Source organism: Syngnathus leptorhynchus, chromosome 21, assembly GCF_054491065.1.
Source record: "Syngnathus leptorhynchus isolate UIUO chromosome 21, UIUO_Slep, whole genome shotgun sequence".
Classification (NCBI taxonomy): domain Eukaryota; kingdom Metazoa; phylum Chordata; class Actinopteri; order Syngnathiformes; family Syngnathidae; genus Syngnathus; species Syngnathus leptorhynchus.
The window spans coordinates 3248560-3268531 of NC_141215.1; the positions used below are offsets into that span (position 1 = coordinate 3248560).

Sequence of the window (19972 nt, forward strand, 5' to 3'; positions counted from 1 at the left end):
TTTTTTTGTCAATAGATAAAACTCTTAATAATAGCTTTTTTTTCCCAAGGTAAACTTTGTAAACACGATCATTTATCGCCACCTGGCGGGCAGGCGGTTAAATTACAACACCAATGAGATTGAAGTTCATAGACTCCCCACTTGGTGTCACTGTTTCACATTGTAAAACAAGAACAGCGTGTTACTTAAGCTTCATAATACAATATATTTTTGTTCAACATCGTTATTTAACGTAGGCTATTATTAACTTCATTTCAATGAGTTTTACGGCAGACATTTTGTTTCACATTTAATACAATTCCAAGTATCATTATGATCACAACAGAAAAATTAACTTTCATCTTGTGAGCCATTTTATGTCCACTGTCACCTGTTCTCAAACAGGGTAAAGCGTCCAACACTGAGAACGACATCATTCCATGAAAACTTCTGGTCTTAAGAAAATGCAAAATTAGGTAATGTCTCTTGATTGGTTCCTCATTCATTGTCACTCGTATCATCCTCAACAACACGATTTTTTATCTGCAGATGTGAAAGCGCCCACTGTGCCGTTCACTGGACGGGAGTTAGTCCTGAGGAGAAGTCGGGGCCTGCTGAAGTTTTCCAGCTCGTCCTGGGGTACCTGCATGCCGTTACGAGAGAGGAGCTCCTTCGCCATCAACATGAAGCTCTCCTCCACATTCTGACCCTCCTGATTTGGAAAGCCACACTTATCTCAGAACCAGCAGATTGACTTTATTTATTTATATTTACCTTAGCAGATGTTTCCAAGGCAGCGAGTGCGCCCCTTTCTTTTGCCAAGGAGCAGGCCTCCTCAAACAGAACCTCACGCTCTTCCTCCAAATCACTTTTGTTACCTGGGTTGACAGAGACAACAGACGTTCAAACAACAGCCATTCATATACCGATGTGACGAAGCGTACACTTACCGATAAGTACCAGCACCACGTTGGCCGCCCCGTATAGCTCCACTTCCTGTATCCAGTCGCTCACCGACTCAAAGGTGCCACGCCGCGTGATGTCATAGGTGATCATGGCGCCGTGAGCGCTACGGTAATAGCTCTGAGTGATGGTTCGGAAACGTTCCTGTCCTGCCGTGTCCCATACTTGCATCTATTGGTAAAAGTACTCACGTTCAATACCTACATAAGTAGTAAAACGGATTCCTGTACTGAAGTAAACATTGGAAAATACTTGATTTTAAAAGATTATAAGGTTAATTGATACAGCTTGGTAGGAAGGTGGCACAAATGTTTATTATAGACACACGAGGTAGCATGTGACTAGCTAGGTTAGTATGGTAACAGGTGTTATAGCAACCCTCATCCGCTGCACTTGTTTACTGTAGCAAGTACAAAAGGGAAAGGGGAACAAGTTTTTCTGAAGTCGCCTGAGGGCCCTGTGACATGTACACAAAGATTTATTGTTAGCTAGCTAGCTAGCTAGCAGGATACTATATAAATATATGCTATTTGTTAGCTTGCCTATGTTCCTTATTATGTGCTAGCATGAAGCTAGCAGACGTTATGTAGCATCAAATGTCTTTTGTTTGTTTGTTTACTATGCCAAACTGATGCTTGTTGTATAGTGAGTTGATTTCAATGCAGAAATGTTTGCTAGCAAGCCAAAGCAAACAGCCAAATGACATAAGTGGGTTAATTGCCCAAGTCATTTTAAACTTTGGCGTAATTCTGGCTTGCTGCCATAATTTTAACACGATATCGACTTTAGCAGAACCAATCATTATGCAGCTTATCTACTTGTCAGTGGTTCTTTCACCGAGACGTCACGCAGAGGAACCTGATGAACCGGTTCTCGTTTCCAGAGGCCGGTCGGACTTGTTTTGGATACTAAAAGCTCCCCTTGTAATTAAAACCTTAAAAAGTTACGCTTGATGACTTGAATAGTCTTTTTAAAGACCAGTTTGAGTTACGGCACGTTACCATTGTATAATCAGCTGATTCCACGAAAAACATAAAGGCAAAAACAAGGAACTAATTTAAGTGCTTCCTTATGCGTAATCTTTTGTATCAACAGTCACATGCTGGGACTTTTGGCCAGACTTTGTCTTCAATGGATTAAATATCAAACCTCCCTGAAAGCTGGAAACAGCTAATCAATATGTTACTGACCTTAACTTTCTTGCCTTCAATATCCAAAGTGCGTACAGTGAAATCCACTCCAATGGTGTTCTGCTGCTTCTCTGAAAAAACTCCCGACTTGAAGTTCTGGACCACGCAGGTTTTCCCCACATTGGAGTCACCGATTAGGATGATCTTGAATAAATAGTCGAAGGAGTCGTCATGTTCCAGCCCCAGAGTTTGCATCCTGGAGGAGCGTTTAGCAGGGTCGCTGGGGGTGTTTGGCCCAATTTTTAGGCCAAGGGGATGCTGGGTGATGTCTGAGGTTTGGGCAAAATCAATTTGCACTAGCAAATATGTCTCACCGCAGGGTAAATTGGAACGAATGTGTCCACATTGATCCTGTCCGACCAGTTCCTGAAGACTCTTTGTTAAATAGTTTTGTTTAAAGGTTAAAAAGTTCTTGACATTTTCCTTGGAATTTCCAAGCTAGCTATCCTTTTTGTTTTGGAGTTTCTCTGCCCTCAGGCGGTGGTGATCCTCTTCAAGGACAACTGCAGCTCAAAACACATCCCTCAATTCCACGACCTTTGAAAGTTGATCCACTTGACTGAATTCTCTTTGCATTCAAAAACAACACCAAAAAAAATGTCCTTTTTCCGTCTTATCAACCCGTTTTTCCTTTTTGTGTTGTCCTTTCTGGCCGCTTTAGTACCATCAGTCCTCTCGTAGCGACTTCAGTTCCTTCCCCCCTCTCTCTCGCTCTCTACCTCACACCTGTAGAAACAATAGAATCCCGCCTTACCTGTTCTCGATAAAACAATGTCCTGTCCCTTTAAGAATGCTGGATTGTGGGAAATGAAGTTCATTTGCGCCTTATTTGAATTGCTCCAGGTTTTAAACACTTTGAGTCATAAATTGTTGCATAATTGCCAATAGTACTAAGAGAAAAAGAACAATCCTGAAATAATTATCATCCCAGCAATAGGAAAATAAAGCCTAAATTATTATAATAGCATTCATTTTTTAATGCAATACAAAATTTGATTTTCTAAAATGTGTTTGGTTTCTATTTATTACCGTTGCCGTTTTTTCTTCTTATAGTTCAAATTCAAGTTATGACTAGCACTGCACTTCTCGGTTACATCACATGTAACGTCATCCCAACGATTCCAAGAATTACTAGTGTCCCTGAACGCAGCAACATCCAGCGCATCGCCCCAGTGACGTCCCCGCACGCTTTCGGATGCCGTTACGTTCGAAACATCACCAGCACGCCTCTTTGCCCGTTCTCCTTCTCCCGTGTGCTTTTAGGGCGTTGTCAAAGCTGGGGGTCTGCGGCGGTGACATGCAGCGGAACGCGGTGGTCGTGGTGGCGGATAAAACGAGCCTGAAGAGGCCGTTCATATTCGCCTGCGCTGTCAACATGGTAGGTGCATCGCCGCCCGGATGAATTGAGGCAACTTGTGCAAAAAAAAAGAAAGAAAAAAAAAGGCCTTGTGCATAGTCCTGCTATCATTTTGAGGGGATTGTTGACATTTGCGGGTTTTGACTGGAATAAATGCCAGATGACGTCACGTGGAAGCCATCCATCAGAATGCACGTTTTTTAAGATGAATGTTGTGGAGGCCAAAACAACATCCAAGCGTGTCTGATATTTCAAAGTGAGAATGCATGTATTACATATTTATACATAATTTCATAAATGTTTTATCTACTTTTGGCCCATACAATAGGCCAAAATTCAGCATAACATTAGGCATTTGAAACCATAATTAAAGATTACAGCCTTGGAACCATTTATGTGAAATAATAAAACGTTGAAAATGTGTTGTGAACTAATTAATAAAAAAAATAACTAAATTAAACAAGTTAAAAAATATATATTTTCTTAAATCTTAAATGCAGATGCATGGAGAAAAAGTTTAATGCTGCTGAAGTTAACAGAGGCAGTGATCTACCACTTACCACTAGAGGGGGCCCTCACTTTGAGAATCACTGGTACATATTGTAAAATGAAAAAAATTTGTGTTATAATAAAAAAAAACATATGTTAGGTTAATTAAAGTCTCCAAATTGAACTGAATAACTGATAAATAGAATGTTGTTGATTGGATGAATTATTGAAGCCTTTAAAAAAAATAACCCTGAACCAAGCAGACCATGTCGTTTACCTCCTCCAAGGCTCTGTGCTTCTTCATGCTGATCATGACGGCGGTGGGCCATCGGGACCTCCTGCAAGCGGGTCAGGTGGGACTCCTAAAGTGTTACCGTTGTGGCGAGCATCTCTTTTCCGCTGGCGTGTCCTTGAGCGAGACAATAAATTATCATCACGCCCTGTACATGTGACCCTGACCTTTCACCCCACCCTCCCCTTTTTTACAGCCTTGATTAACCACCACTCAACTCATGTTTTTATATTATGTAGTGTCATTTTTAATTTGTTGATGTCACTAGTATTCGCTAGTACGTATAAATTTCAACATTATTTGTCTTCTAAGCTGGTGTCCAACGTGTCCGTGGTGATTTTGTACATCCTGGAGATTGCCTGCCTGCTGCTGTCCGTGCTCGGCGTATTCGGAGCCTGCATGGGGAAGAGGTGGTGTTTGATTCTGGTAATTCAAATATTCTGTATAACATGATCAAACAGGGGTGTGTAGACTTTTTATTCCAATCGTGTGACGTTTCCAGTTTGCAGCCGGGATGGCAGCAGCCAGTCAAACGATCATCGTCAAAACAGCGTTAAGCTACCAGGACATTTACGAGGTAGACTATGCACGCACGGTTTTGTTTTCAATCGACCTTAAGAGGCTCTTTTTAGAAAGGGGTAGCGAGAGAGGAGTCCAAGTTGCTGTCCATGATGCCTCTGAGTACCACCAGCAAAGTCAACAGGACATTACTTCATAGTATTCAAGCACATGTAAGCCCATTCATTAATAATGCAGTAGGTTTACATTTCTATAAATAGATTGATCGTATTGTGTGTTATGTGTGTGATCACCAGTTTAAATGCTGTGGGGTCATTGAAGGCTACAAAGACTGGGGCACAGCCATCCCTGCTTCCTGTCATTGTCAGTCGCCAGGAAAATGTGTGAGTATCACTTTAAGATACAGTACACGACATATTGAATAGTTTGCAGGCCTGCAAAATAAAAGAAAATGTAAATTTTTGTCAAAGGATGAGGTGATTAGAATATTTTTTATCCAAGCAAAAATGATCAAGGAATGAAATAAAAAAAATGCATTGGCTGCTGTCTTTATTTTTAAAAATTGAATCAAATACAGTCGACAACAAGAAAATAATCTAATTATCTAATCTAACTCAAGAAAATGACATACTTTTTAATGTATTCAACAAGGTAAATATTTTACAACTTCTTTAAAATATATATATATTTAGCAAATGTTAGGGTGGTCGTATGAAGAATACACAATAAGTCAGTCAGTTGATATTCATCTGAATATTTTACAATTCTATTATATTTTAGAATTGAAAACACAACAAGTATGTAATCAAGGATTAGACAATTGAAGAATAAAAAACCTTTTCAGTTCTTGTTTTTCTTTGGTTGCGTAACAGCGCTCTCTATCGGTTTTTGAGAGGATTGTTATACTATTTTTTTTTTTTTTTTTTTTTGCTTAACAGATACGACTGCGAGGCAGCGCAACTCTAGGGGCTCCAAAGAACCAATATGTCTATCAAGAGGTAAAAAAAAAAAGAAAAAAAAAAAGTACAAGTATATTTATGTATTATGTCGTGTGACCATGACTGACGTCAAAAATCAAACAGTGTGGCGTTTTTCAGTTAGAATAGATCTTTATTGTCATTGTCACATGTACAACAAAATTTAAAAGTGCCAACCATCAGTGCAAAAAATAAAAAAGATAAAAAATACAAGCTAAAAGTCTATACAAACTAAAAACCACACAAAAGAACATACACAAACAGGTGACATGTAACACCCCCATATTATTGTTAAAAAAAAGACATCCAATTGCACACACCCATATTGCACAGAGCTGTTTTTCTGCTCGTTAAAGCAGATAATCATTTTTTTAGCGGCATTTAGTGTGACTTTGATCATGATTCTTCCCTAATGAAGTGGCCTGTTATAAGGGTACACCTGAAAGTAGTGGTGTACCTAATGAAGTGTCCGAATAACGTCACTGATCAACCAGCCAATCAGGAGGTGGGGGTGAGGGCGGGTGGGGCACTTTTCAGTTTCAGTTAAGCTTTGACCCTGATTTTTCCCTAATGAAGTGGCCTGTTATAAGGTACACCTGAAAGTAGTGGTGTACCTATTGAAGTGTCTGAATGACGTCACAGATCAACCAGCCAATCAGGAGGTGGGGGTGAGGGCGGGTGGGGCACTTTTCACTTTCAGTTAAGGTTTGACCCTGATTTTTCCCTAATGAAGTGGCCTGTTATAAGGTACACCTGAAAGTAGTGGTGTACCTAATAAAGTGTCCAAGTGACGTCACAGATCAACCAGCCAATCAGGAGGTGGGGGTGAGGGCGGGTGGGGCACTTTTCACTTTCAGTTAACCTTTGACCGTGATTTTTCCCTAATGAAGTGGCCTGTTATAAGGTACACCTGAAAGTAGTGGTGTACCTAATAAAGTGTCCAAGTGACGTCACAGATGAACCAGCCAATCAGGAGGTGGGGGTGAGGGCGGGTGGGGCACTTTTCACTTTCAGTTAACCTTTGACCGTGATTTTTCCCTAATGAAGTGGTCTATTATTAGGTACACCTGAAAGTAGTGGTGTACCTATTGAAGTGTCCGAATGACGTCACAGATCAACCAGCCAATCAGGAGGTGGGGGTGAGGGCGGGTGGGGCATTTTTCACTTTCAGTTAAGGTTTGACCCTGATTTTTCCCTAATGAAGTGGCCTGTGGTGTACCTAATGGAGTGTCCGTGAGTGACGTCACAGATCAACCAGCCAATCAGGAGGTGGGGGTGAGGGCGGGCGGGGCACTTTTCAGTTTCATTTAAGCTTTGACCCTGATTTTTCCCTAATGAAGTGGCCTGTTATTAGGTACACCTGAAAGTGGTGGTGTACCTAATAAAGTGTCCGAGTGACGTCACAGATCAACCAGCCAATCAGGAGGTGGGGGTGAGGGCGGGTGGGGCACTTTTCACCAGCCAATCAGGAGCCACTACTTTCAGGTGTACCTAATAACAGGCCACTTCATTAGGGAAAAATCATGGTCAAAGTTTAACAGAAAGTGAAAAGTGCCACACCCGAACAACCCCCCACTTTCTGATTGGCTGGTTCATCTGTGACGTCACTCGGACACTTCATTAGGTACACCACCACTTTCAGGTGTACCTAATCACTGGCCACTTCATTAGGGAAAAATCAGGGTCAAAGCTTAACTGAAAGTGAAAAGTGCCCCACCCGCCCTCACCCCCACCTCCTGATTGGCTGGTTGATCTGTGACGTCACTCACGGACACTCCATTAGGTACACCACAGGCCATTTCATTAGGGAAAAATCAGGGTCAAAGCTTAACTGAAAGTGAAAAATGCCCCGCCCGCCCTCACCCCCACCTCCTGATTGGCTGGTTGATCTGTGACGTCACTCACGGACACTCCATTAGGTACACCACAGGCCACTTCATTAGGGAAAAATCATGGTCAAAGTTTAACAGAAAGTGAAAAGTGCCACACCCGAACAACCCCCCACTTTCTGATTGGCTGGTTGATCTGTGACGTCACTCGGACACTTCATTAGGTACACCACCACTTTCAGGTGTACCTAATAACAGGTCACTTTATTCGGGAAAAATCTGGGTCAAAGCTTAACTGATCTCTGACGTCACTAGACACTTCATTAGGTACACTACATAAGGTAAAAAAAATAAATGAGAAAATAAATAAGTAATGTCCATGCGTTTTTATATTTATATTTTAATGTATATTTATTATTGTGTCAAATCTACAGGCTTGCCTTCCAATCTATGTCTCGGCATTGAAGCGAGCATTTTCATTGGCCATGGGGATTAAATTTGGAAGTGGGGTTTTCTGGGTAGGTCTCTATTTTTTATTTATTTTTTTCTCAATCACTTTGCTCCCTTATCCAATCAATAATATGCACATTTTTATTTCACAAGGCGGTTCTTCTAGTGATGAGCCTAAAGCTGATGGTGCAGATGAAGCGCAAACAGGAGTTCATGGCCCTGCTCCATTCCAATCGATACGTCCCCGGTGCCTTCTAGTCATCGCACGGCGAATCTGTTCAATTTGCACATGTACAACACAATATGCTGTATACCATTAATAATCAGGCCATCATTTGAATATTACTTCAAATGCATGTAAACAAGATATATAACCCATCTGCATTTTGCCTATAAACATTTATCAAATACAATTATGATCTGTATGATTATCTTAGTGGGCGTTAACCAGCATACTATCCCAGCATGCACTGGGGGGGGAATAACATTTCCACACACCTGGAAAGGCAGGTATTAATATATCATAGAAATGTATATAACCGACTTCTTTATGTATGGAGCACAGTGTTTGTTATTTAATCAGACAGATTTGAATGGCATTAAAACAGAAATGACAGAGAATGTTACCACACATTTTACACACTGGAAACCTCAGTTTGTATCAAAAGCACATTTATGGAGTCGTAAAGCTTTTTTTATTATTATTTATTTCATTCATTTTATTTGAAGGGCAAAATGTGTGTAACTTGATGCATTTGTTTTTTTTCAAACTGTGTCCAATGAATATGTAATGGAATCAATTATGTAATATACTTGATTGTAAATAGAGGAAATAAAATATAAGAATTGTTGCTTTACGTTGTGTTTTATTAATAAAGCTATAAACAAGTAAAACCTTCATACAAAACAATTCCTTTTACCAACGGGCAAAAAAAACAAAAAAAATGCAATCATTTTATTGCACAATTCAACTTTGACACAAACAATAATGGAAACATCACAGCAAAAACATCCTTACGGAATTCCATCGAGGAATCCCATGCTTGCATTCAATTGCACACGATACAACATTGGTTAGGTTAAGCACTGATTTCACACACGTGACTTTTCAGGTGCGTCCAGATCATCAGGTGAGCTCCGCCGGCTCGGCGAGGACGGCGTAGTTACCCGTTTTGGCTTCTCGACTGTACGCCACCACCAGCGTGTCCTTTTTTTCTTTCAGCTGACACAAGATGGCGATGCTTAGCACGCACGACAACGTCTGGGGAGATACAAGACCATTTCAAGTCCTTGCTCAGAATTGTCAAACATCCAGAAGGTCCATACCCAAAGTGAAGTCAGGCCCATTGAGACGCCCACCATAATGTTGATGGCCAAGTTTATATGTGAAATCAGAATTGGTAGACATGGCTGCAACACACAAGTACATTATATTATATATACATTAGTGAATGTTCAATAAAAGTGTCCTGTACCTCTTTATAAATCATGACTGGCATGTCCTCTTTGAGCTGGAATAGGCTGCTGTTCGAGGGGGCGGCAACCTGTCACACAAAAAAAAAAAAACAACTTGGATTCACATAACTAAAAAGAAAGTAACGAATTTTACAGTTGGAACATGTTCTGCTGTGCAGTCTTTGGCCACAAGAGGGCAGTATTACTCAGTAAATACATTGAGCTCAGTGCTATCATGTTTTGTATCATATGTTAGCATTAAGATAGCTAGCTAAATTGTGATTTAATAGAGGGTGTAACTGTGTTTGTTTTATCTTTAGTTTAACAGTAAACTCTAATTGGGAATGCCAATAAACATCTTGAAGCATCTTTTTGGAATAATTGTTCAACTCTGTTGCTTTTTATTAGCAAATTGAGGGTACAAGTGAGTAAACTGCAGCGATGAAATGTAAAGTGGGGTTACAAATTAATTAATTAAATAATAATAAATAAATTAATGTAATATTTATTTATTTGTTGTTGCATACTCACGCAGTTGGCCGAGCTGTCATCGCACAGGCAGGATTCGGAGATGTTATAGCCCCACTCCGTGTAGCCCTGTTGCACTCCACAGCATTCCATCTAGAAAGTAAACAGAAGAGCAAGATGTCTTCCATTTTGTATTGACGCCAGCTGTTGTCACCCACTTCTATTTGGGTCTTCTGCAGGATATTCAAATCGATCTCACTGGCGTTGCTAAGCGGCTGCATGCTTAGGTATAATTTGGACACGATCTTGATGACCTACAAATGAGAGCGCACAGATTGCTTGTGGTGGAATTCATCAGAGTTGACAAGAACGTGAAGAAAACATGTCTGGGAATTACCATGGGCCGCACGATCAGCGCATGGATGGTCATGTAAAGCACTAACAGGCTGCCCAGGATCATTCCAACTGTGAACTGAGATGCACAACACAAAAGTCGGAAGACACGTTTTTTTTTTGCCAACTCTATGTATGAATGTGTGTGTGTGTGTGTGTGTGTGTGTGTGTGTGTGTGTGTGTGTGTGTGTGTGTGTTCACCCACCACAATGAGCCCCCATCTCTTCTCTTTGGATGCACCATATAAGCCGATGATGGGCAGTATCAGGGTAGTGATGGACAAAGCGTACATGGTGTTGATGCCCACGAGCATATCCTCAAACTGTGGATTTGTTAAAGTCATCATTATTATGATCAGAAGTATCAGCCATATTTCTATTTCTATTGTCTGTCTACATGTTTTGCTGTACCATTCTGTTCCTCCTCACAAATGACGGACATAACAAATGATGAAGGGCTGAACATTGACCCTTGCGGGACACCAAACAATTTAAATAAGACAAAGACACATTACCGAAGCTACCAAATCGCTGAACCTTCCGTAGATAGCTTTTGATCCACGTGACCTCCAATAAAGCTTTTAAAGTGATACATTTAAGTAGAGTTAAGTTTGTCTGCTTTTCGTCTTTATGTGACGCATGACTTTACCGGAGAGATAAACCAGATTTGGCAGTTAGGGGGGGCGTTACCTGCTCATCCTGATGGTAGTGTCCGTGGCTGAAAAGGGTTCCGGCTAACATGAGCGCGCCGATCATCTGCGATGAAAAATATAATTTAACAAAATGATCAGTGACAACACACAATGTGACACGTTACAAGTTTCGACATGACTATTAAACAGTTTGTTACAAATAGATTGTCTTTTTCTGAATATCTGTCAGGCAAGCCTCAATACGCAATAACATGCTACATAATAAAACTGGAAATGAAGTGGAAACATGCATTGGAGAAAAAAAAAAAAAAACCACTCACCGCCATCAAACTTGTGACAATCATGAAACTCCTTTTCAGCCAGATGTTCACTTTCCCCATTTTGTCTCCTGGAATCTTCCTGTAGTTTTAAAACAAACAAAAAGAAGAGTAACGGCGTCTTCTCAACAGTGACGCTTACAAATGTGCAAAACAAAAATGCAAAAAAAAAAAAATCTTGCTCGCCCCCCCTCCCTCCTTCTGAACTGTTCTGCTGGAGAGAAGAGGAAACTGGGGAGGGCGGGATTAGGACTGCATTGGGGACTGAACTTGGGGGTGGGGATGGAGGGGGCGAAACCAAGAATTGTTGGGAAGAAAGCTCAACAGATGTGCACATTGTTCATCCATTGCACTTTTTTTCTTTTCTTCTTGATGTAAGGAGGGGGAACTCCTTCCCCAGCGCCTTCATCCAGATGTGTCCCATACTATGGAATGCTTAGAGGCAATTTTTTTAACTCTTTTGGCAGGGTGCCTTTAAGACTAAAAGGAGGAATAAAAACCTGCTGATGAACGGACAAAAAAAGCAAAGCAATGGTGCAACTTGGTTCCCACTCAGCCATAATAAAGCACACATTGTCTTGGGGGTGGTGCGATATCCCCCCACAGACACCACACACACTCGCGATTTGGTTAGAACTGCAAAAAACATCCCAATCTAAAACTAAGCGTTTTATTCCTGCTTACACTTTCATCCTTCAAAAAGGATGCAGACTGTCAAGATAAGCTTCAAATAACCACTGAGAATAATATTTAGGAAATTCCATTGATTCATTCCAGCCCCCCCCCCCCCCCTCAATAAAACACATTGTTACTAAAATAGCTGGACACTGGTGGAGCTAAGAAGGGGGGGGGGGACACAGGTTTCTGACCAAAAAGCAGAGAAAAAGAGGAAATGAGCCTTTGAACAGATCATTGAACCCACTTGCTAATCTTTTTATTGCTTTTGTGACACTTCAGACTGAGATCCATTTGTGCGAATGTCAAGGTGCGAGCTGTGACCTACAGCAGTTCCTTGTGCTCATTTTTTTGCAGTTCACTTTCACACAACTCTTGTCCACTCCTGAATTACGTGAAAATAAATGAACGAATGAAAAAACAAAACAAAGGCACCGCATGTTTCCAAGCTTCAACTGGACCGACCTCTGGGGGTCACGCTGAGAGCAGGAAACCATCTGTGCAATACGTCACCTTGCGTTTATTCCTTCACGCGTCACGTTTACATAAACAACCGGGGCCAGATTTCCACATGCTTGGCAAGCTTGCCCCCCCCCCTAAATCATCACAAAGGGAGCTCTTGCTATTTTCTGTCACGTATTAAAGCTACAAACGTTTACATTATTCTCCAGGTCAGCGTGGACAGGAAGACAACGCAGAGGAAGTGGACGGGTAAACATGACAGGTTATGATTGTCGCGGGTGCCTGCCGAGACTCTTTAAGTGTCAAAACATTTGCCACAGCACTCGTGGCGCAGATGAAAAATCAGCCCGGCGACAGTAAACCTGACAGAAGGCCAAGTTGCACAACATGGAAGCCGTCTGCTGTGCGCCAACCAACCGAGAGAGAGAGACAAAAAGAGAGAGAAAGGAAGGAAAAAAGGAAAAAAAAAGAAAGAGAAAGAAAGCTATGAAGGAAAGAATAAACCTTCCTATCGATTCCAATCGGACATGTTTAAGAAAAATAGTTTGGCAGTTGTGATGATTCTCAAGTAAGTGATATGCGGGCTCCCTCTGGCGGTATGACAAAGAATCACAGCCATTAATGTCTGTACTTACTTAACATCAAATGAACGATTTTATGCGCGATACATTTTAATTGAATCATTGTTGAATTCGTTTTTTAAATATTTAACCACGGATATTACAATAATAAAAAAAGAACTCACCATCATCAAGCTTGTCATCATGATGAAACTCCTTTTCAACCAGATGTTCATCTTCGTCGTTTTGTTCCCGCTGTTAAATGTAAGGAAATGAAAATAAATAAAAAATCAGGATAATATTTCCAAAGATTAGTCCGTCGTTAGTTAGTTTTCCAGAATGTTTGGTGGTTTGTTTGATCGCTGCTGATGAAAATAAATCTTTTATTGCAGTGTGCTGTTATTACCGCTAGGTGTCAGTAGAATCACTCCAGAAATAATAGTTTACGTCTCCTGTCCTGATTACATGAAATAATAAATTACTCATTTAGATTACAAGTTTAAGTTAAATGTTGACAACCCCGCTTAACACAAAATTGATAACATTTTTGTCGATATTTAGTTTTAAAATGCATTTTTAAAACTGATGTTTAAGATTTTTTTAATTAATTTACAATAAAATAAAACAAACATATTTTTCAATTTAAAAACTTTTTTTAAGATTATTTTGAGGGTTCTAACTGTAGATACAGTCTAAACTGGGTTTATATTTTTGAATTTGAGATGTGGCGGGCAACTCTAATTTCTCTTCGATTGGGATTTTTATTCACCAGTTTACAGTTACAATTTAATTGATCAAATGAGTTGCATTTTATATGAAGTTAAAGTCAAGTTTGATCTGTATGACAGTCATGGAAAAAAAAAATACGTATACAAAAATGATAAAGTGACCTGATTGAAGTGATACGTTTGAATCAAAAATCCTTCACATTTCCTTCAATTCTATCTCACAAAACCTTTTTCATATCGGTCGTTGCTTTGTCGTGAGTGTTCCTTGTTGCCATGGCGCCGCAAGGATGAATGGTGTTTGAAGGGCAAATGGAGGGAAAGGCCCAACAAACCATTTGGCTGGAAAGAATGAGTCCTCATTACACAGTAATACAAAAAAAGATAGCGGGGTGAAAAAAATATATATATTTTGTGGAGTGGGCGACTTTCATGAAACTGATACAGTGCGTGGAAATCGGAAAACAACAGGATCATGTGTCACATTATTCAAATAGAGAAGATCATTTGGATATCAAAAACTTTTGATTCTGATGTGCCAAGCACAATGGAATTTATGAAAATGACAATATCCAGCTTGACAAATGAGGTCATCAATCTTGCGAATGCTTTTTCGATGACAACTAACGAGAATTGATGTCTTTCTTTCGTCAGGTTAAAAATTTGGCGGCTGATTTGACAATGCTTGTTTGATGTCATCTCATCCTGCTCTACCGACCGACTGCTCCTTCAAATTGTCCGACTTGATAAAAGCTAGCCTTGGCGATGGGGAGGGACTCAAAGGACTTGCTTTCATTGGCCCGCTAATGTTGAAAAGAATACGTTTTCTGCGGCGGAAATCTTTTCAGTCGAATCCACCAAGGACGGCCTTTCGCGGTTGAACAAAATATCGAGCACCTTCAACTAAAGGTTGACGACTTGAATGCGCCACAGTCGCCATGGCAGCGAGATAAAGACTGCTTCCCGGAGTTGTGAATAAAGCGACTTTTTAACGTCAAAACGTTAGCATTACATCAGCATTAACGTTCCTCGCAGTAAATTGGAATCAGAAATGGCTTACTGTGCCCCTAAATGTATTCAAAGTTAAATATAACTGAACTGTACTTCAAAAAATCATTACAGTTAGTTGACAAGAATTGTTCATGATTATTTGGCAAAGTTTTCTGTTTTTGTAATATTTTAGCTCTGCGCTTCACCTCTGCGCCTGTTGCCAAGCAACTCCCGACACTTATCGGATGCTTGATTCTGTGTTTGTATGCCATGTACTTTAAAAAAAAAAATGTTTACATCATCCGGAGTTAATCACATCAAGTTTTTAGAATAAAGCAGCCTGGTTTGCAAGCAGATATAAAATGTGATGTAATTCTTCCCGCTTTTTTAATATTGTCAAAAGCTGAGTTCATTGTTCAAACTAGCATGCTAGCTAATAGCATTGACGAGCCACTTTGCTCATTATTTATGAATTGTTATTTATGTAGCATGACTTCACAATTATGTACATGCTACGTGCGTGGAGTTGATGTTTTATGATCCTTTTGTTTTAACCGCTTTGGAATTAGCTCATAAGCTAAGCTACCCCCAAAATTGCCACTCCCCCATTCCGATATAGGCGTGAGGATGAGGCGTACGCCCGAGTCTCTGGCTCTGAGTCACATTCCTTCCACTATCATCCCACTCAAACACAGACGGCGCCTTCAGCTGCGAATGTGATGCCAGTGATACATTCAGACGTTGGTAATCAAATGATGCTAATGAAACAAAGAGGCCCGCAGCGCCTCCAGGCACCAGTCCGTCTGAGCAGATAAACACCGGCAATCTAGCGGAGAGGCATTCTTAACATCCAAGGGGCTGCTGACATACTTTCGCCGCTCGGAAATAACACTTTGAAGAAAAATTCGACTTTCCAGGTCGACTCAAATAAACATTTGGCGCCTTCTGTAGATTTCACTCAGTTTTAAAGTTCAAGAGTCTGTGATTAGTTTTCAAATGTTTAATGGTGTTGTCTAAATGTTGACAAAATATTGGTTAATATTCGTTTGCTAGCAGCACAGGTGATAATCACCGAGCAGAATAACGGAAATCCTGTTTAATTACATGTGGATTAATAGAGCGATGAGATTTATGAATCCTGACTGGGCGGTTGAAAAGGAGTTTAATGAGAAAAATTACTTTGCGAGATCAGTTTTACTGAAGGGCATGCGAGTCTCTATTCACACATTAAAATGGGAAAAATAGGATGAATGAGAACGAAATGGATCATTTCTTGTCATTTCAGTGGATATCAAGAACACAATTTAGATGTCAAAGTAGAATATTGACAGGATATTAATCGTGATCATTTTGAGGGTGAATCCAAAATCGAAATTGGTTATGTAACTCAATAGGGGGGGGGGGAATTTCAATATATGTTGTCCCTGTTCAAATAAACAGTCAATTCTTTTCACTTTATAGATGATGTCCTTCACGTCCCTGCAGCCTTTCTGTAATAATAATAATAAAAGAGAACGCACAGCACATAAGAGGCACGATGCGTTTTGCTTCACCGCCAGACGGATATTGTTAAGATGTGCGAATGATGCCTGAACAAAAAGCGTTTGTGCTATAATGGCTGGAAATTGTCTCAAATATATTGCAAATATATGTTGTGATCAGGCAATGAATCATCAGATGCTGCCTGATATTCAAGGACACACAGTTTGCTCATACTAAGCTAATTAGCGTGTTGCCTAAGTGGTTTAACTTGGAGCGAAATATAGATTCTTACAAATTCAATTTTGGGATTATCTTTGAGGATAAACCATAGCATCTTTTTATTTTTTTTAGTCTGTCGTCCCCCATCCAGATTGTGAAATAGAACATTGCTATTCTTGTCTGCGGGAAAAGTGATAAATTGCAGTCGTTCAGTGAAAATTTGGTTTTGAATAAGTTGTTCCACTAGTACGGCATCTGGGTTTTGCGATTGGTAATATTTCCGCTTTGTAAATGGTCACACTTGAGAATTTCAACATGCTGATTGAAGTGGAGGTATTGAACAGACTGACAATCAGCAGAGTACAGAACTCTTGATCAAATCCAGCCCAGTGCCCTTAATTTTTTTTTTTTTTTTTTTATTCAATCAGTAATTTACGACCCAACTTAATTTTTAACAGTTGTCACCGACTGCCCTGTGATTGACTGGAGCAATCTTGCCTGGTTGTTGAAAGCAGTAATTCACTTTTCCTTCAATTGGAGCCCTCTCTTGAATCAACAGTGGGCTACAATTAGTTAGTGGGTGCAACACCAAAATTAGCGTTTTGTGAAAAAAAAAACACTGTCCAGATTGTTGGCATGCAGTTTCGAGTAAAAAAAAAAAAAAATGGATTACCTTTGATTGATACATGGAGGCACTGAAGATTATTTCCATAGTCGGTATGTTGGCGGTTGAGCCAAAGACAAACAGAAGACAAGCACACCTGGATAGAATATAGGAGGTAGCTGATTGGTGGAGACACAAGGAAGGGGCGGGGCAGATACAGGTGGAATGGAATGAGACTGGAAAGCAATTCAGATTAGAATTTCAAGTGCTGTTAAATAAATAAAATGAAACATCAACTGCTTTTTGATTACTCCAAGTCATAATTCAAAATGAACTCAAAGGTCAAGCAAACATTTTATCATCACCGGATTTGAGAACTGAATTTTATGTTGCGTAGCAACTGCCGAGCTGTAAAACTCAGCACAGTCTGAATTAAATTGGGCATAAAAATGTTTTTTACAAAAACAAAGAAACAGATATTGTCGTTTCGACAATTATCTCCTTCCATAAATAAGAAGGACTCATCTCATTTCAAGTGACAAATTCATTCCCCATGCCACCAGGAGACAATTTTGGATTCCAAATGAACTCAATCGTCAATCAAAGTGGCAATGTTATGACTTTTAATTGGTTTATTACAACCCTAAAAAAAACAAAAACATTATTGCTTTCTTTAACAGTGAACAGAGTTTTTCCTCCACCTCTTGCTGTGCAAGCGCTTCCCGTTGCCAACTGATGAAAAGCTTTCATACCTCTGCAACACGGCAAATCCGCCAAACTAAATTTAGCACGCTAACACGAGTGTCGCTCGCGACGCCTGATGCAACGTTATGCACAGGCTTACCTTTGCTTGACTGGCTCATTAAGACGCTGTTGGGTGCAACCGGTCTATGATCTCTCACCACTCGGTGACATGGAGGCAGATGAGTCGGATAACAGGCTTCTGCTGATCAATTGGAGCGTCTGAACTAAATATTTAATTGTGTTTTTCCTGCCCGTCAACTCAGTGTGTGCTCATATGAGTCTTTATATCGTCACGTTAGCATGCGGCGTTGTTAGAATGTGGCCTTGTTAGAATGCGGCCTTGTTAGCATGCGGCCTTGCTAGCAGTGTTGCCAAAGTAAGCTTAGTTACTGTACTGATTACATGCTTTAAAAAGTCACTTAGTTACTAATTACTCAATATTAAAAGTACCGTATTTTCCAGACTATAAAGCGCACCGGACTATAAGGCGCACCTTCAATGAATAGCCCATTTTAAAACTTTGCCCTTCTATAAGGCGCACCGGACTATAAGGCGCACCATTAATGCGTCATGTCAGATTTTTAATCCAAATCAAATCTTTCTCTATTTAATCTTTTTAATTTTGACTTCAGACACAACAAATTACTTAATAATCACAAAATAATGATCCATAGTCTTTTGGATTCATGATTCATAGTCTTCAGCGGGCCACTTATGATTGATTTCACGACACAATACTTCAGGCCAGTTTAAATTTAGGAATTTGGTCCATATATAAGGCGCATTGGACTATAAGGCGCACTATCAGCTTTTGAGAACATTTTAGGTTTTTAGGTGCGTCTTAATAGTCCGGAAAATACGGTAATTAAGTTCGATTCCAAGTTACTTTAATAATTACAACCCTGTTTAAGATCAAAACCATACCTGTTTTTGTGGATTTGAACTGAAACGATTTGGCCTGTGACAAAAATGAGTTTGACACCCCGCTTCCTGTGACTAAAGAAACGCTAAATATAAACGGAGTACACATAAGTATCCCACGTGCTCAGAGGGCGTGAAGTGTTGTAATGGGCAGCTGAGAGCGGGCAGCTTTCTGTAAACGCACACACATAATATCCCACTGTGTCTTTCCAGCTCATACCGTTTTGTTTTCTACTTCACGATGATCATTTTAGTTAACCCCGGTGAATTAACGCTGTCGTTTCCAGAGTCCCTACACTTAGCTTATCCCACCAAACAATACCCTGGTGGTTGACAGTGAGGTGCTCCGTGCGAGTAATTTAAAGTGTTACCGTGGCTTTTTAAGTACACGTGCGGAATAAAGCCAATAAATGGAGCCCTCCACTCCACCGGCACCTGAGTCACTCTGTGCTCTACGGCGGCCTCATTACACGGCACTTAACGGGATTTAAATGTCACGTTGTGCTATGACACATCTTGTTTTGCTACAGGAAAGACAAAAGGTTTGGCATTGCTGCTGTGTTTTTATCAAAGCAGTTTAAAGATGTAATGAGGTGTCACTATACACACGGAATTCATTCTGATTGACGATTTAATATTGTGTTTTTTTTTTTTTTTTTTAAAGGTGGTCTTCCCAAATAAATATATTCGAGAAAATTAAAATGACTTTTTCTCATTTGCTAAGGGCATGAATGTAAAATTCAAAATTGGAGTTTTCTGCTCTTTTGTTTCCAGCAGCTTTCATTTTAAGAAATTTCTCGTGCCCCCTTATCGGGCATGGGAGTTCGTTGTGGGTGGACGTAGGATGCAGAGGGTTCTTTTTCCTTGAATAAAATACACTCCCAGCTCCGACTGTTTACATCTCCGTGGCACGTCTGTGGCTGTTTCCATGGTAACCCGAGTAAAGAATGCCTCAGAGATCCAGTGCCCCAAACGGTGCTTAATGTGAGACTTGAGTTGAAAAGTGAAAAGGTGAGAACAAACGGTCAAGGAGCAAAATGGCCTAGTGTGCAAATCTGTTGATGAAACGTACACGAGCCCAAACAAACAAACAAACAAACAAACAAACAAACAAACAAACAAACAAACAAACAAACAAATAAATAAATAACTAAATACAAAAATTCAGTATCTGACTTTCCATATCTAAAATGACTAGCTCGTGAATCTCTTTGTGGGCAGATAGATTGACATAGCAACAAGAGAGACTGAAACCTGATT

The 19972-nt window shown here is 40.1% G+C and overlaps 3 protein-coding genes across 3 annotated transcripts; 1 reads left to right on the top strand and 2 right to left on the bottom strand.

The window, feature by feature from the left end:
- Window positions 1-203: 203 nt before the first annotated feature.
- On the bottom strand, window positions 204-2882 carry LOC147040130 (ras-related protein Rab-19-like). Its single transcript, XM_085901646.1, has 4 exons — window positions 2133-2882; window positions 930-1113; window positions 754-857; window positions 204-691 (listed from the first exon to the last, which is right to left on the bottom strand). Exons 1-4 carry the CDS (start codon window positions 2325-2327, stop codon window positions 503-505), a joined length of 672 nt encoding a protein of 223 aa, XP_085757772.1. The 5' UTR covers window positions 2328-2882; the 3' UTR covers window positions 204-502.
- A 445-nt stretch (window positions 2883-3327) lies between these two features.
- On the top strand, window positions 3328-8859 carry LOC147040131 (tetraspanin-8-like). Its single transcript, XM_085902450.1, has 9 exons — window positions 3328-3510; window positions 4266-4331; window positions 4583-4696; window positions 4773-4847; window positions 4903-5001; window positions 5086-5172; window positions 5728-5787; window positions 8030-8113; window positions 8199-8859. Exons 1-9 carry the CDS (start codon window positions 3328-3330, stop codon window positions 8301-8303), a joined length of 873 nt encoding a protein of 290 aa, XP_085758576.1. The 3' UTR covers window positions 8304-8859.
- A 126-nt stretch (window positions 8860-8985) lies between these two features.
- On the bottom strand, window positions 8986-17193 carry LOC147040132 (tetraspanin-8-like). Its single transcript, XM_085902451.1, has 11 exons — window positions 17117-17193; window positions 13213-13282; window positions 11334-11412; window positions 11051-11116; window positions 10567-10683; window positions 10366-10440; window positions 10187-10282; window positions 10032-10121; window positions 9521-9589; window positions 9372-9455; window positions 8986-9306 (listed from the first exon to the last, which is right to left on the bottom strand). Exons 3-11 carry the CDS (start codon window positions 11391-11393, stop codon window positions 9172-9174), a joined length of 792 nt encoding a protein of 263 aa, XP_085758577.1. The 5' UTR covers window positions 11394-11412; window positions 13213-13282; window positions 17117-17193; the 3' UTR covers window positions 8986-9171.
- Window positions 17194-19972: the final 2779 nt, after the last annotated feature.

Coding starts and splice junctions, on each gene's coding strand:
- LOC147040130 (XM_085901646.1), bottom strand. CDS start 2,327: ATGCAAACTCTGGGGCTGGAACATGACGACTCCTTCGACTATTTATTC. Junction 858..929: donor CGTGGTGCTGGTACTTATCG/GTAAGTGTACGC, acceptor CTGTCAACCCAG/GTAACAAAAGTGATTTGGAG. Junction 692..753: donor CCTTGGAAACATCTGCTAAG/GTAAATATAAAT, acceptor TTTCCAAATCAG/GAGGGTCAGAATGTGGAGGA.
- LOC147040131 (XM_085902450.1), top strand. CDS start 3,328: ATGCCGTTACGTTCGAAACATCACCAGCACGCCTCTTTGCCCGTTCTC. Junction 4,697..4,772: donor AGAGGTGGTGTTTGATTCTG/GTAATTCAAATA, acceptor TGACGTTTCCAG/TTTGCAGCCGGGATGGCAGC. Junction 5,173..5,727: donor GTCAGTCGCCAGGAAAATGT/GTGAGTATCACT, acceptor TTTGCTTAACAG/ATACGACTGCGAGGCAGCGC.
- LOC147040132 (XM_085902451.1), bottom strand. CDS start 11,393: ATGGGGAAAGTGAACATCTGGCTGAAAAGGAGTTTCATGATTGTCACA. Junction 10,684..11,050: donor ACTACCATCAGGATGAGCAG/GTAACGCCCCCC, acceptor ACAAATCCACAG/TTTGAGGATATGCTCGTGGG. Junction 9,590..10,031: donor ATGACAGCTCGGCCAACTGC/GTGAGTATGCAA, acceptor TTTGTGTGACAG/GTTGCCGCCCCCTCGAACAG.